At 38.1% G+C, this 12,953-nt stretch overlaps 1 protein-coding gene and 1 long non-coding RNA gene across 4 annotated transcripts in view; one reads left to right on the plus strand and one right to left on the minus strand.

The window, feature by feature from the left end:
* The window catches only part of LOC124235665 (uncharacterized), a 77,088-nt gene that overhangs the window by 54,959 nt on the left and 9,176 nt on the right, over positions 1-12,953 (plus strand). For both annotated transcript variants that reach the window (XR_006887539.1, XR_006887540.1), the window contains one exon: positions 12,214-12,405. This is a non-coding gene — a long non-coding RNA (uncharacterized LOC124235665). The remainder of the gene's footprint in view (positions 1-12,213; positions 12,406-12,953) is intronic.
* The window catches only part of DPH6 (diphthamine biosynthesis 6), a 170,028-nt gene that overhangs the window by 27,418 nt on the left and 129,657 nt on the right, over positions 1-12,953 (minus strand). Inside the window, exons 6-7 of one of the 2 annotated variants that reach the window (XM_046653956.1) lie at positions 12,249-12,310; positions 9,902-9,997 (exon numbers count right to left, since the gene is read on the minus strand). In XM_046653956.1, the coding sequence (XP_046509912.1) occupies positions 9,917-9,997; positions 12,249-12,310 (143 nt within the window). In that variant the 3' untranslated portion in view covers positions 9,902-9,916. Of the gene's footprint in view, positions 1-9,901; positions 9,998-12,248; positions 12,311-12,953 lie in introns of those variants that run through there. The other variant, XM_046653955.1, reaches the window with a different exon arrangement.

A 12,953-nucleotide genomic window follows, 5' to 3' on the forward strand; every position in this document is an offset into this window, starting at 1 on the left:
TTTCTATGATGGTTTTTCCTTATTTATCACTTGGGTCTCCGTTCTGATTTTTTGTTTAGTGGTTACTGTGAGGATTGTATATAATATCTCATAGATGAGATAGTCCAGTTTCTGACAGCCTCTTATTCCCTTAGTCTAAGCAGATTACATCCCTTTCTTTTCTCCTTCTAAATTATTCTTGTCACAACTTATTCCATTTTGTGTTGTGAGTTTGTTCTTAAAATGAAGTGATATTTATTTTTTATATTTTCCTTCTCTTTATCTTTAATGATATAATTGTTTGCTAATCTGTTCTGATAGAGAGTTGCAATTTTTTGATTTTGTCTGCCTATTTATCTCCTTGTTCAAGGCTCTGTAAACTCTTTTTTCTTTTTTTCTTTTTTTTTTTTAGGTATGAGGGCCTTCTTAATTCTATCTCGTAGGGGGGCATTTTGTGGTGATGAACGCCATCAGCCTTTGTTTATCTGGGAAAGTTTTTATTTCTCCATCATATCTGAAGGATATTTTCACTGGATAAAGTATTCTCTGCTAAAAGTTTCTGTCTTTTAGAACTTTGAATATATCATTCTACTCTCCTTAGCTTGGAAAGTTTCTGATGAGAAATCCACTGAAAGCCTGTAGGGGCTCCTGTGTAAATTATTTTCTTCTGCCTTGCTGTCCTTAATATTTTTTCTTTGTCACTGACTTTTACCAGCTTTTCTTAAATTTTCTTTTCGGAGGAAAATTGGTCCTGAGCTAACATTTGTTGCCAATGTTCCTCATTTTTTATCTCCTCAAAGCTAGTACATAGTTGTATATCCAACTTTTAGGTCATTCTAGTTCTTCTATGTGGAATGTTGCCACTGCATGGCTTGATGAATGGTGTGCAGGTCCATGCCCAGGATCTAAACCTGGAAACCTCAGGCCACTGAAGTGGGAGTGTGTGAACTTAACCATTTGGCCACATGGCCAGCCTGCAACTTTTGCTGGTTTTAATAATATATGCCTTGCAGAAGGTGTTTTTACATTGACGTAATTAGGAATTACATTAACTTCTTTTACTTGTAGCTCCAGCTCCTTGCTCAGGTTTGGGAAATTCTCCGCTATTATTTCTTTGAACAAGCTCTCTGCTCCTTTCTCCCTCTGAAATACCTATAATCCTCATTTTGTATTTCCTAATTGAGTCAGCTACTTCTCAGAGAATTTCTTCATTTCATTTTAGTCTTAGTTCTCTCTCTCCACCTGAAGAATTTCTATATTGCTACCCTCTGAATTCCTAATTCTATTCTCCATAAAATCAGCTCCATTATTTAAGGACTCCAGATTTTTCTTTATCTTATTCATGGTGTTTTTCAATTCCAACATTTCTGATTGTTTTTTCTTTATCATTTCAATCTCCTTTGTGAAGAATTCCCTTTGTTCACTAATTTTGTTCCTGATTTCCTTGAATTGTCTTTCTGAGTTCTCTTCTAACTTGTTGAGGGTTTTTTTGGCAGCTATTTTGATTTCTCCCTCATTTAGATTGTAGATTTCTGTGCCTTCAGGATTGATTTCTGGGTGTTTGTATTTTTCCTTCTGGTCTGGAGTATTAATATACTCCATCATACTATTTGATGGGGTGGATTTGTGCCTTCACATGTGATAGTATCTGGTCACAAATTACACCTGCCACCATGGGGGTGGTGTGCAGGAGCTGTGTTTTCTGAGCCCATTGTGATCCCTATCAGCTGTGCCTGTCTAAGCCTGGGCCACTCCTTGGGACTGCTGCAGCCCTGAGGGCTCTCCCACTGAATGGGAAAGTGATCATGCAGGGGCTCCAGGCTGCTGCTGCCTGCTTGTATGGTCCTGCCCAGACACGCTCCCTCCGTTGGGGCTGAAGTGGTACTATGGGTGTTCACAGCAGCCGAGAACTCATTCACCCAGGCCCACAGATCTGCCACCATCTCCTCGTTGGTCACATTAGCTGTTATACTTGGTGGGCAGGGCCTCCCCACTGGGTCCAAGCCAGAGCCACTCCCTGGGACTGCAGCAGTATTGTGGGCTCCCCCACCTGATGAGTAGGTGATCACATGAAGGCTCAGGGCTGCCGCTGTCTGCTCTCACAGTCTTGCCAAGATGCACTCCCCCTTTTGGGGCCGCAGCAGAATTATGAGCATTCGCAGCAGTTGGGAACTCATTTGCCTGGGCCTGCAGATTTGCCACTGTCTCCTCCTAGGTTGCACCAACCATTATGCATGGTGGGTGGGGACTCCCCACTGGGTCCAAGCCTGGGCCACTCCTGGGGACTGTGGTGGGACCATGGGCTCTCCCATCAGATAATAAAGTGATCACATGGGGGCTCAGGGTTGCTGTCAGCAGGGTTGCCACGGCATGCTGCCACCCTTGGTGCCACACTGGTGCTATGGACACTCCAGCCAGGACAGCAGTCACACATATGTACATGGCTGCTGGGGGCCGGAGAGTGCTCACCTATCTCCACCATCTCCCCAGGGGTAGTCCAACCACCTTCAGATGTATATCTGCACAGGTCTCTTAGGTGTCCTGATGTGCTGGGTGTCCTCCGCTGAGTAACGAATGTCCATTTAGATGTAGTTCGAAGCAGGAGAGACAAACAGAACAGCTTACTCTGCCATGTTGCTGACGTCACCATGGATAGTTTTTAAGCAGAAAACTGACCTGACTGCATGCGTCTTTTAAAAACATCATTTTGGCTGCACAATAGACTATGGGCTGGAGGGAAGTAAGTCAAGAAGCAAAAACAACTGAGAAGTTGCTGGAGGAATCTAGGCAGGAAGTGAGACTTTCTGAACTGGGGAATTAAGAGTGAGGATGGGGAGGAGAGGGAAGATATTTTGAGAGAGATTTTTAGGAGGTTGAAATAAGTGATTAGGTGAATGGAGGGAAGAAGAAAGTTAAAAAAGATATTCAAGGAAAATTCCCAGCTTTCTACATTGGGAAACTGGAGGGATGGAGGTTCTGTTTCCTGGTATCTCAGCATGAGTAGCAGTTTGCTGGGAGAGTACAATGACCTATCCTTTTCAAATTTTATGTGGCATTTGATACCACTGATGTCTCAAATCTTTGTGAATTTTTTTCCTCAGGCTTCCATGCTACTGTATTTTCTAAGCGATTTTTATGCTTTTCTGACTCCTTTCCCTTCTGCTAGTTCTAAATTACAAATATCTCCCATGATTCTCTCCATAATAGGTTCTTTTCTATCAATTTATTCCCTCGGAGAGTTCATGTACTCCCCAGCTTCAACCATCACCTTCATGCTATTCTGAGGTTGCTAATACTAACACTATCACTACTAATCAAAGGCTATTTGCTTCATGCCTTAAAGTTAAGAAAATGATATAATAATCTTATTTAATCCTCAAAATGACTTTCAAGAATGAAAAAGAATATAGGCTCTGAAATCAGATAGAATTGCTGCATAAATTGCAGTTCTGCTATTTAACTATGTGACTTTGGAAAAATAACTCACTGTCTAAGTGATTCCTCGTCTGAGGAATATAAACATTAATAGTAGCAGCCTCATAGGATTGTTAGATGATTAAATAAAACAATGCATAAAAAGTACTTAGCACAGAGTAAGGCACTTAGGAAGCACTTAATAAATACACAGCTTAACTGTAAGAGTTGGTAAAGGACTTACGGTAGGGAGGCACATATGGGAGGGAGGCACAGTAGAAGCAGCACTGCATAATTGGTGAAGAGCAGCAGCTTTGGAGACAGACAATCCTTGGTTCAAATCCAGCCCTGTCACTTTCTAGCTTTTCAATCTTAGCTCATGCAAGCTCACTGAGCCTCAGATTGCTGATCTGTAAAATGGAGATGACAACAGTACCTGCCATGTAGTAGAACTGTTTTCAGGAATAAAATCATCTAAAAGAAAAGCCCAGTGTACTGTATAGCACATTATGAGTGTATACACACTCAATAAAATGGCTACTAATTTTATTTTTTCCCTTTTCCAGGGGTGAAAACTAGATGGATTTGCAAAGGTTATGCAGCTTAGAACTAAACAAAACCAGAATTTAAAGTCATATCCTGACACTAAAATGTGCTGATAAATAACAAACCTTAGCCTTTAGTCTGAACAACTCAATTATGCTCCAATCTCATAGTTTAAAAACATATGTCTTTGGTTTCTATGTTATAATTTTAAACTTAGTATATTTAAGATCAAATTTATCATGTTTTTTTCTCAACTCTTCTCTCCTTTGCAAAAATATGTGCTTCCAATCTCCTCATCATTATGTGTGGACTAATCTTTGATTCTTTCTTTTCCAGCTTCTGGCAATTTGGCACCAATTTCTTTTCATTTTTCCATCAAAATCTTTATTTCAGTTTTGTTCCATCTCTCCATTCCTACTGTCAGCAGTTTTATACTCCAAGCCCTCACATCTGTTTCCTATAACAGCATCTTAGACTCTTTTTCATTTCCAATTTCTTCTACTCTCAATCCATGAATAGTGCTGCCAGACTAAATTTTCTGAGATATCTTTTCATAATATTAATCTCTGCTCATGAGCCTTTTATATCTCATTATTTCTTACCCCAAATCACCTGGCCCATTTCTCAAGGTCCTTTGTGATTGGATCCTACATTCCCACCACATCTGTTTCTTATTAATCTACCAACACCAGCTCTTAGTTTCATTTAAACCAAGTTCTTCATTGTCCCTACGTGTCTTCTTACCAAGGAATCTTCATTCATTTTGATTAACTTTCTTGTCACCAGCCACGTAAACTTCACCTACCCTTCAAATTAGTTGAAGTGCTAACCCTTCCACGATATCATCCTCAGCTTTCCTAGATCATGTGGCCATCTTCTACCTTTTAGTTCCCAGTTGCATTTATAGTAAATATCAGTTTGGCTTTATCTGATCCAAGTTATTACAGTCCTCACCCTGACTTGCTAGACTCTATATTCCATGAAAATGCCCAATCTTTGACTTATTTTGTACCGCTTATAGCAGTTAGCATAAAACTGGACACATAAGAAGTCCTTACAAATACTGATTATTTAATTCAATTAGTAGCACATGACACCAGCAATGAAGAGTTCATCTATCATACACACTCAGAGAAATGTGAGGGACACATTCAAGGTCATATATTGGAACAGCCACTAATTATGGAGGACCGTCACTCTTCTCTTTTAATACAACAATCAATGGACATTACTGCCAGGTCAAATTACTGAAAGCATACCTTTTAGAATTTTACTCCTTTCCTCTAAAACTTTCAGTTACTTCTCATACTTTAATAATTAAAACCTCACTTCAGTATTCAACGTCCCTTGCTATCTGGCTTCAACTTCCTTTTTCATCTCCCAATACTCAAAATCAAAACATACTCCAAACAACCTAGCCAGTCAAAAATCTTATCTTTCTTTTTTAAAGATTTTAGTTTTTTCCTTTTTTCTTCCCAAAGCCCCCTGGTACACAATTGTATATTCTTAGTTGTGGGTCCTTCTAGTTGTGGCATGTGGGACACTGCCTCAGCGTGGCTCGATGAGCGGTGCCATGTCTGTGCCCAGGATTTGAAGTGACGAAACACTGGGCCGCCTGCAGCGGAGCGCGCGAACTTAACCACTTGGCCATGGGGCTGGCCCCAAAAATCTTATCTTTTAAGCCCAGTATGGCTGTCAATTTATCTCTGAACCTACTCAGAAGTCTCTCAACAACATCTAATTTTTTTCTTTGAAATCCTGTGGTACATATTTTTTACTTTCTTAGAGTACATTTTAATATACTTTGTAATTTATATTTATAAGTCTTTGGACATCTCAACCATAAAATTCCATATATCCTTCCAACTCTGTTATGTTCAAAATTCTAAATCTCCTGTCAAAGATGTTCTGCCTTCTCTTAACTTTCAAGGTGAGTTAAAGGTGTTCTTTTCCATAAAGTTGGCACTGCAGAGAACAAGGCTTAAGATTCTGTCTTTCTCGGGGCCAGCCCCATGACATAATGATTAAGTTTTGTGTACTTGCTTCGGTGAACTGGGTTCGTGGGTTCAGACCCTTGGTGTGGACCTACACCATTCATCAGCCATGCTGTGGTGGTGACCCGCATATATATCATGGAGGAAGATTGGCACAGATGTTAGCTCAGGGCTAATCTTCCCCAACAGAAAAAAAAATTCTGTCTCTCTCAACCACCACATCAAATCAACTCTGGTGAAATTCTCTTTCTCTTCTGCTTTTTGTTTAAATGATAGGTAGCTGGGATTGCAAATTGTGCTTCTGTCAAACTCATAAGGAAGACAAGTTTATTCATACAGAACAGAGCTTGAAACAGAGCTTTAAGCTTGAAATCTGCATTACACTTTTCCTGTTTAGCTCTTATAAGATCCATCAGAGTGGTATATTTCTTAAATAGTCAATACATATCTGCTTACCTTTGACTCAAGGCTAGAAGTCAGATTTCCCAATTCCATGTGAACAGACTTGGAAAAAGCAACCAAATCTACATGCTAACAATTTTTTATACAATATGGTTTCACTCCTCCATCTAGCAGATAATTTTTACTTAGATGATCTTAAGAAGTCTCTTGATTAAGGAGTAACTATTGCTGGTAAAGATCGTGGAGTGAATTCATGCACCTATTCTCACTCCCTTCTAAAAGCTTAATGGAAGGTATTTCATAAAAAGGCATAAACTCACTTAGATGGAGAATAGAAGACAGGAGGTGACAGAAGTAACTGATTTAGTAGAATTTAGCCCTAGGCCAATGGTAGGATGTACTAAGGACCAACCCAATGTACACAGTAGAATAACTCCCTTCCTCTAAAGCAACAGGGTGAGGAACTGGTGACACCAGGTACCTCTGGAAGCGAAGGAGAAATGAAAAGGGCACCAAAATAAAAAGGATTGATTGGCAGTCTGTTTACTAAGCCGTCAGATCCCCAGATCCCTTCCCTCTAGACTGGCAACGGCCTCTCCTCCACCCTGGCTGAACACTGGAAGTTTCTTCTGTGAACAGAAGTGAAACAGAGGAACTGACCTGGGAGAAATGAGACACAGCTGAGGGCAGAGGTAATATAATAAAAATAGAGGGATTCAGCTAATGTGTGCACACAACATTCTGAGACCTCTAAGCCATTTTTCCTGCTCAATTCCCAGGGAGAAAAAAAAAAACCAAACTGCGGCATGCCTTCATTTCAAGACAGGAGACTGGAATCTACCCAGTGTATTTTATAAAGCAGAAAAGTTTCAGAATTATTCTTCAGTAATGGCGAATTTTACTCATAATAGCAGACATTGCTAATATTTATTGAGCACTTAGAATGTGCCAGATACTGAGTTAAACACCCTATGTATCATTCCATTGTTATTACTTCCACTTTATACACGGGAAACTGGTTAGATCAAGGTTTCAGGTAAGCAGTAGAGTCAGGGTTCACACGTGGGCTCCTGGGTACAGAAGTAACTTGCTGGTTGCTGTCCTACACTGCGTCTTAGCCTATGAAATCTGAACGAACTATGATAAGGACTCTTGCCCAACGATATCATATTCTCTCCACCACCTCTGCCACCAACCTCTCTGTAATTTTCACAGTATTAATTTCTGCAAGGGAAAGTATTATAATATGCAAAAATTCCCTTAATTAAAAAATATTCTCAGGGGCCGGCCCTATGGCTGAGTGGTTAAGTTTGCGCTCTCCACTTCGGCAGCCTAGGGTTTCCCTGGTTCAGATCCTGGGCGTGGACATGGAACTGTTCGTCAGGCGATGCTGAAGTGGCGTCCCACATGCCACAACTAGAAGGACCCACAACTAAAATATGCAACCATGTATGGGGGGGATTTGGGGAGAAAAAAAAAAGAAGATTGGCAACAGTTGTTGGCTCAGGTGCCATCTTAAAAATAAACATTATTCTCTTGGATACAGTAATATATTGAAGGATTAATATATTAGCTAAATTGATTTACTACAGTTAACAAGTCACGTCCACCAACATTACACAAGAGGTGGCCCAGGGGCTTTGAGACGGGTGAACAAAACAGGTTCCTCTAGCTAACCCTTTTCTCTCCCACCCCTACAAGTTCAAAGTTTGTCTGTTTTCTCCCCTTCTTTTGGATCCCCTGACTATTCATGAGAGTTATGCCAACAAGTTGAAAAATGAATATGTGGTTGATCGCTTATCTCACTTAATGAGGTTAATCACATTACGCATAAAGATAAGCAGACACAGGCATTCCTTAAAATCTGATTTGTCTTAGGCAATGATGCAGAAGATAGAGTCCAAAGAAAAAACAAACGTAACCTTTAAATGCAGAAAGAAGACAGAGTTTGACAGATGATTCATTTGCTTTCCTATTAGAATCACTGTATTCTGAGTACATCAGGCAAAGATTTGAGTCTCCTTTATGAGCATATGCAAAAATGAAAGGCAAAAAGAAGAAGGCAAAAAACTTGGTTAGTGTGAGTTAAAATCTCGGTTGTGTCAGATAACTGTTGTGAATGAGGTGAGAAACAAATTGCTAACTGTATAAAAATTTATTAAGCACTCATTTTATGGAGAGTTCATGTACACACAGACTAGACTATGCAAAAGCCAGAGAAAAAGACACTCAGATTGATTTGCATACTTTTATCTAACTATCAGGAAAAAAGAATTCCTGTTTAAAATGTACATATTGTGGGGCTGGCCTAGTGGCATAGTGGTTAAGTTCACCCACTCCGCTTTGGTGGCCCGGGGTTTACAGGTTCGGATCCTAGGGGCAGACCTAGCAGTGCTCATCAAGCCACACTGTGGCAGCATCCCACATAAAGTAGAGGAAGATCAGCACAGACGGTAGCTCAGTGACAATCTTCCTCACAAAAAAACAATAAAATAAAAATTTATAAAATGTGCATATTGTGCCCATTAATATTCATTCTTCCTCTTTAGAGCAATTTTACCATCCTGAGAAGCTACTTGTCAAAATCAGCAAAATAACCATAGCTAGGTCCTATAGCAAAATCTCTTCAAACACTGCTTCTGTTCTTTCCTCTCTCCTCCACCCCTGCAACTCCAATTACCTGTATAATAAACTTCTCTCCCTTAAATCTCTTAGATTCTTTTCTCTTTTTTCCATCGTGTTCTCTTTGTGTTTCAGTCTGGATACTTTATATCACCCTATCTTCCAATTCTTTAATTGTCTTCACAGCTGTATCAAATTGACTGGTAAACCCATGTATTGTGTTCTTAATTTCAGGTATTATATTTTTAAGTTCTAGAATTCTATTGGATTCTTTTACATAGAATCCAAATCTCCCATAAAATAGTTCACCTGCTCACCCAATGCCATAGCCCTTTAAAAGTCTAAATCTGTTAATTTGATTACATGGATATGCTTTGGGGCTGTTTCTATTGTGTGTTTTTCTCTTGGTTTCAGTTATCTCATCAGGTCTGCCTAATATGCTTGATAATTTTTGATTGCCTGCTGAAAATTGTATACAGAATAATTTAGAGATAATCTAAGGCTCTGAATCATGTTATCTTTCTCCAGAGAAAAACAGGCAAAAAGAGTAGGATCCAATCACTTTAATTCAGTCTAGGATTGATAAGATTTGAAGTTGGATATAAGTATTTGCAAGGGGTGGGCTATTTCTAGTTCACCTTTACTCCTAATGAATAGCTCATTCAGGAGTCCACTTGAAAAATGGGAGGGTTAACCAGGTCCATTCCACTTTGGTTTGTCCTGAAATCGAATTTTTGTCTCCCTAGCCCTGTGAAGCTGCTGAAAGCCCCAGTCAGCATCTGTGCTGGAGTCTTCTCCTCAGCTTCTTAGCATCTCTGTACAATTTTTGAACTAGAAAACACCTTGAAGCGAAAAGAGCCAATGCTCAGGGCTTCCATTCTCACTGGAATTCTGGCCCCTCAAATTATATCAGTTTTTATAACTCTTTAACGCCTTCCAACATTATTGTTGTTTTAATTTCATATAACTTTCTGGTTGTTTGTATTGGGAAAGTTGATGCAAGTTATTCCACCATAGCTGGAAACGGACATCTTCAATATCTGTTAAAATTAAAAATATACATAATACCTCTGACTCAGCATTTCCATTCTAGGATTTTATACTACAGATAAACTCATACATGCCCCAAAATACACGTAAATAACGTTAAGTCTAGCATTATTTGTAATAGCAAAATATTTTAAAATGAAAGAAATCAGTAAAGAATAAAGTTCATCAGCAAAGAATAGGTCAATCTATTATCATGTAATAGAACACAATGATGCTGTGGAAACAAATGACCTGGATTTCTATGTGTTAAAATGGAAAATGGAGAATTATGTGCATAGCATGCCCCAATTTAGGTAAAAGTGGATAAACACATGAATGTATATTTACATATGCAAAAAATGTTTTTGAAGAGAGAAATTCGAACAGAAAGGAGTGAGTGCTCTGAGAAAGGACAGATAAACTGGAGGCTTGGAGTCACTCAAGACTTTTCATTACTTGATAGTGTTTAAATTTATTTTTTACATACTACATGCCTTACTTTTATAATAAACATTATTTAAGAGAAAAATAAAATATAGCATGAGAAGGGTCACCTATTTGGAGGCAAAGAAGAAAATGGCAACTCAAAGGAGGCTTATTTCAGCAAGAAAACCTCACAGACTCAGCTCTGAGTTAAGACTCCAGGCAGACTGGATTACCTGCATGAAGGAGAGAGAATGCATGCAGAACAGGGGAGCAGAGCAGGGAGGTATGCGGGATACTCACTCTCTGAGGAGAGCAGAGAAACAGTGAAATAGTCACTGTGGAGAATGGGTAGAGAATTTTTCTAGAGAAATAGATTTCCAGGTCATGTTGAGGAACTTGCAAGAGTTGAATAAAATGACTTCAGCATTTTTGTGTTTAAACATCCCGTGATAATACCCGCATTAATTCATAATCAACATCATGGTAACTCCAAAAGCTTATTTCCCTTTTCTACAAAGAATCTCTACACGCTTGAAACCTCAACTCATCACTTCAAATTTTAGAAGCAGCTTGCAAAAAGCTATTTTGCCTCAGTCCCAGTCTCTCATTTCTGAAGCTCTCTTTCTTTCACCCCCAGAAATTTAATTTCGTTATTAATCTACACCGTTTTTGCAGAAGCAAAATTTAGTCTGACGGTAGTGAACACATGTGAACATAGAAATAATGTTGGCCATAGAACGAATTGCAGTGGAAAGAGTCCTATCGGAGGGGCAAGGAAAGCAACTGTGTTCATTAGATAGACTTAAACAAATGACACGAAATTATCTAGAAATCAAATATAATTTGTCACATTTATATAATCATTTCATCTTTATTCTAATCTTTACTATTTGCCTGGCACATATTAGGCGCTTAATAATGCTTAATGAAAGAAGGAATTAACATTTCAGGGATTTCTAAGCATTTGGTACATATTGATAAACCATAAAATAATCACATACAAATAACTCTAAAAGAAAATGTGAAACCGATAAAGTTAGTGAAGAATGTAACTGCTAACAGTTCATACCACAGCAACGGTATTAACCATGTCCAGAGATGATGCTGATGGATTAAAAGCATGGGAGGGGAAAACGATAACTTATTAGTGGAGTTCAGTTCTTTCACAGAAGTAGAGTGATTTTTTTTCCTTCAAGATTGTGGAATAAAAAACCTCTAATAATCACACTATTTTAGTTAATTTAGCCTTGCCACACTTATAAATATTTGTCCTCAGACTCTAATAAAATACAATAATTAATAGAAGAGAGTGAAAATAAGTAAGTCTTGAGTGTTCAGAATAAATTTAGGATTTGACAATGATAAGGGTTAAACAATTGTAACCTGAAACCTTGGGATAATTTGTTACTACTGGGCAAGTTAATTTCCTAATTGGTAAAAAAGAAGAGGTTAGATTCAATAATCTCTAAAGGAAGTTTCCACTCACATTTCTGATGGAGAAGCATCTGATCACGGAGACTATAAGATACCTTAGAAGTAGAGGAATTTTTATGTAGAATACAATGCCCATTTTAATGAAAGTAAACTTTCTGACAGAACAATTTCCTCTTAGTATAGCTTACTTACTCTTTTATTCGGGTCAACAAGCTGGTAATAATTTTCATAATTAAACAAACATTTTTATATCCATTAGAAGTTTAATTTTTTCATAAAACTATATCATGAATGTATTTGAGTTTTCTTTTAAATAAAATTAATTTTACAGTCATTATATCATGGTACTATTTTTCTCCTCCTTTAGATGCCTATATTTCGAGAAATAGTATAAATTTTTACCTCGACAAGATAAGGCTCCATTTGATCCAGGGTTTTTCCAAGATGCTTATCGGGATCTAAACCTGCCAAGAAAAGTTCAATTTTTTAAGAAAACTATCAGATTGGAAGTTTAAAGACACATCCCCCTTCCCTTGGCTCCTCCTTGCCTAGGAAACCAGTACGTATTTATTTTAAATTGCTCTGATCCTAAAGTAAAACGTATTTTGCTAGTATTGACTTTCCCATTCCTCCTGGGTAACTGGTTTTCTTGCTCCTGAAAAACGTTTCATTCCAATTCATTTCAATTGCACTGTGTCAACTACCAGAGGCATTATTTCAATTCTTTTTTCATTTTTGAGGAGTTGTAATTAGAATGGAAAAAACAAGTATCATTTCAAAGATATGAAATTTAAATCTTTCATATTTTAATTATTATGGTTTTCTTTTTTAAGTATGTACAACAGTGAGAGTTTTCTGATTTATCCCTAGTTTGTCTAAACTTCAAACTTCTTACTTAGAGAAAAACAGTAGAAAATAGAAGAGAGGTAGAGTGTTATGCCTATATAATTAACTTACTTAGTAGCATTAGGACATAAATAATTGAACTATCAAATTAAATGACATTTCATTCCAGTGACCACTGTGTGACAACATGTTTTCCAAGTAAAGACAGAAACACTCTGAAAAATCATTTTTGTACCAATAGCATACGCATAATGTCTGATA

Source organism: Equus quagga, chromosome 2, assembly GCF_021613505.1.
Source record: "Equus quagga isolate Etosha38 chromosome 2, UCLA_HA_Equagga_1.0, whole genome shotgun sequence".
Classification (NCBI taxonomy): domain Eukaryota; kingdom Metazoa; phylum Chordata; class Mammalia; order Perissodactyla; family Equidae; genus Equus; species Equus quagga.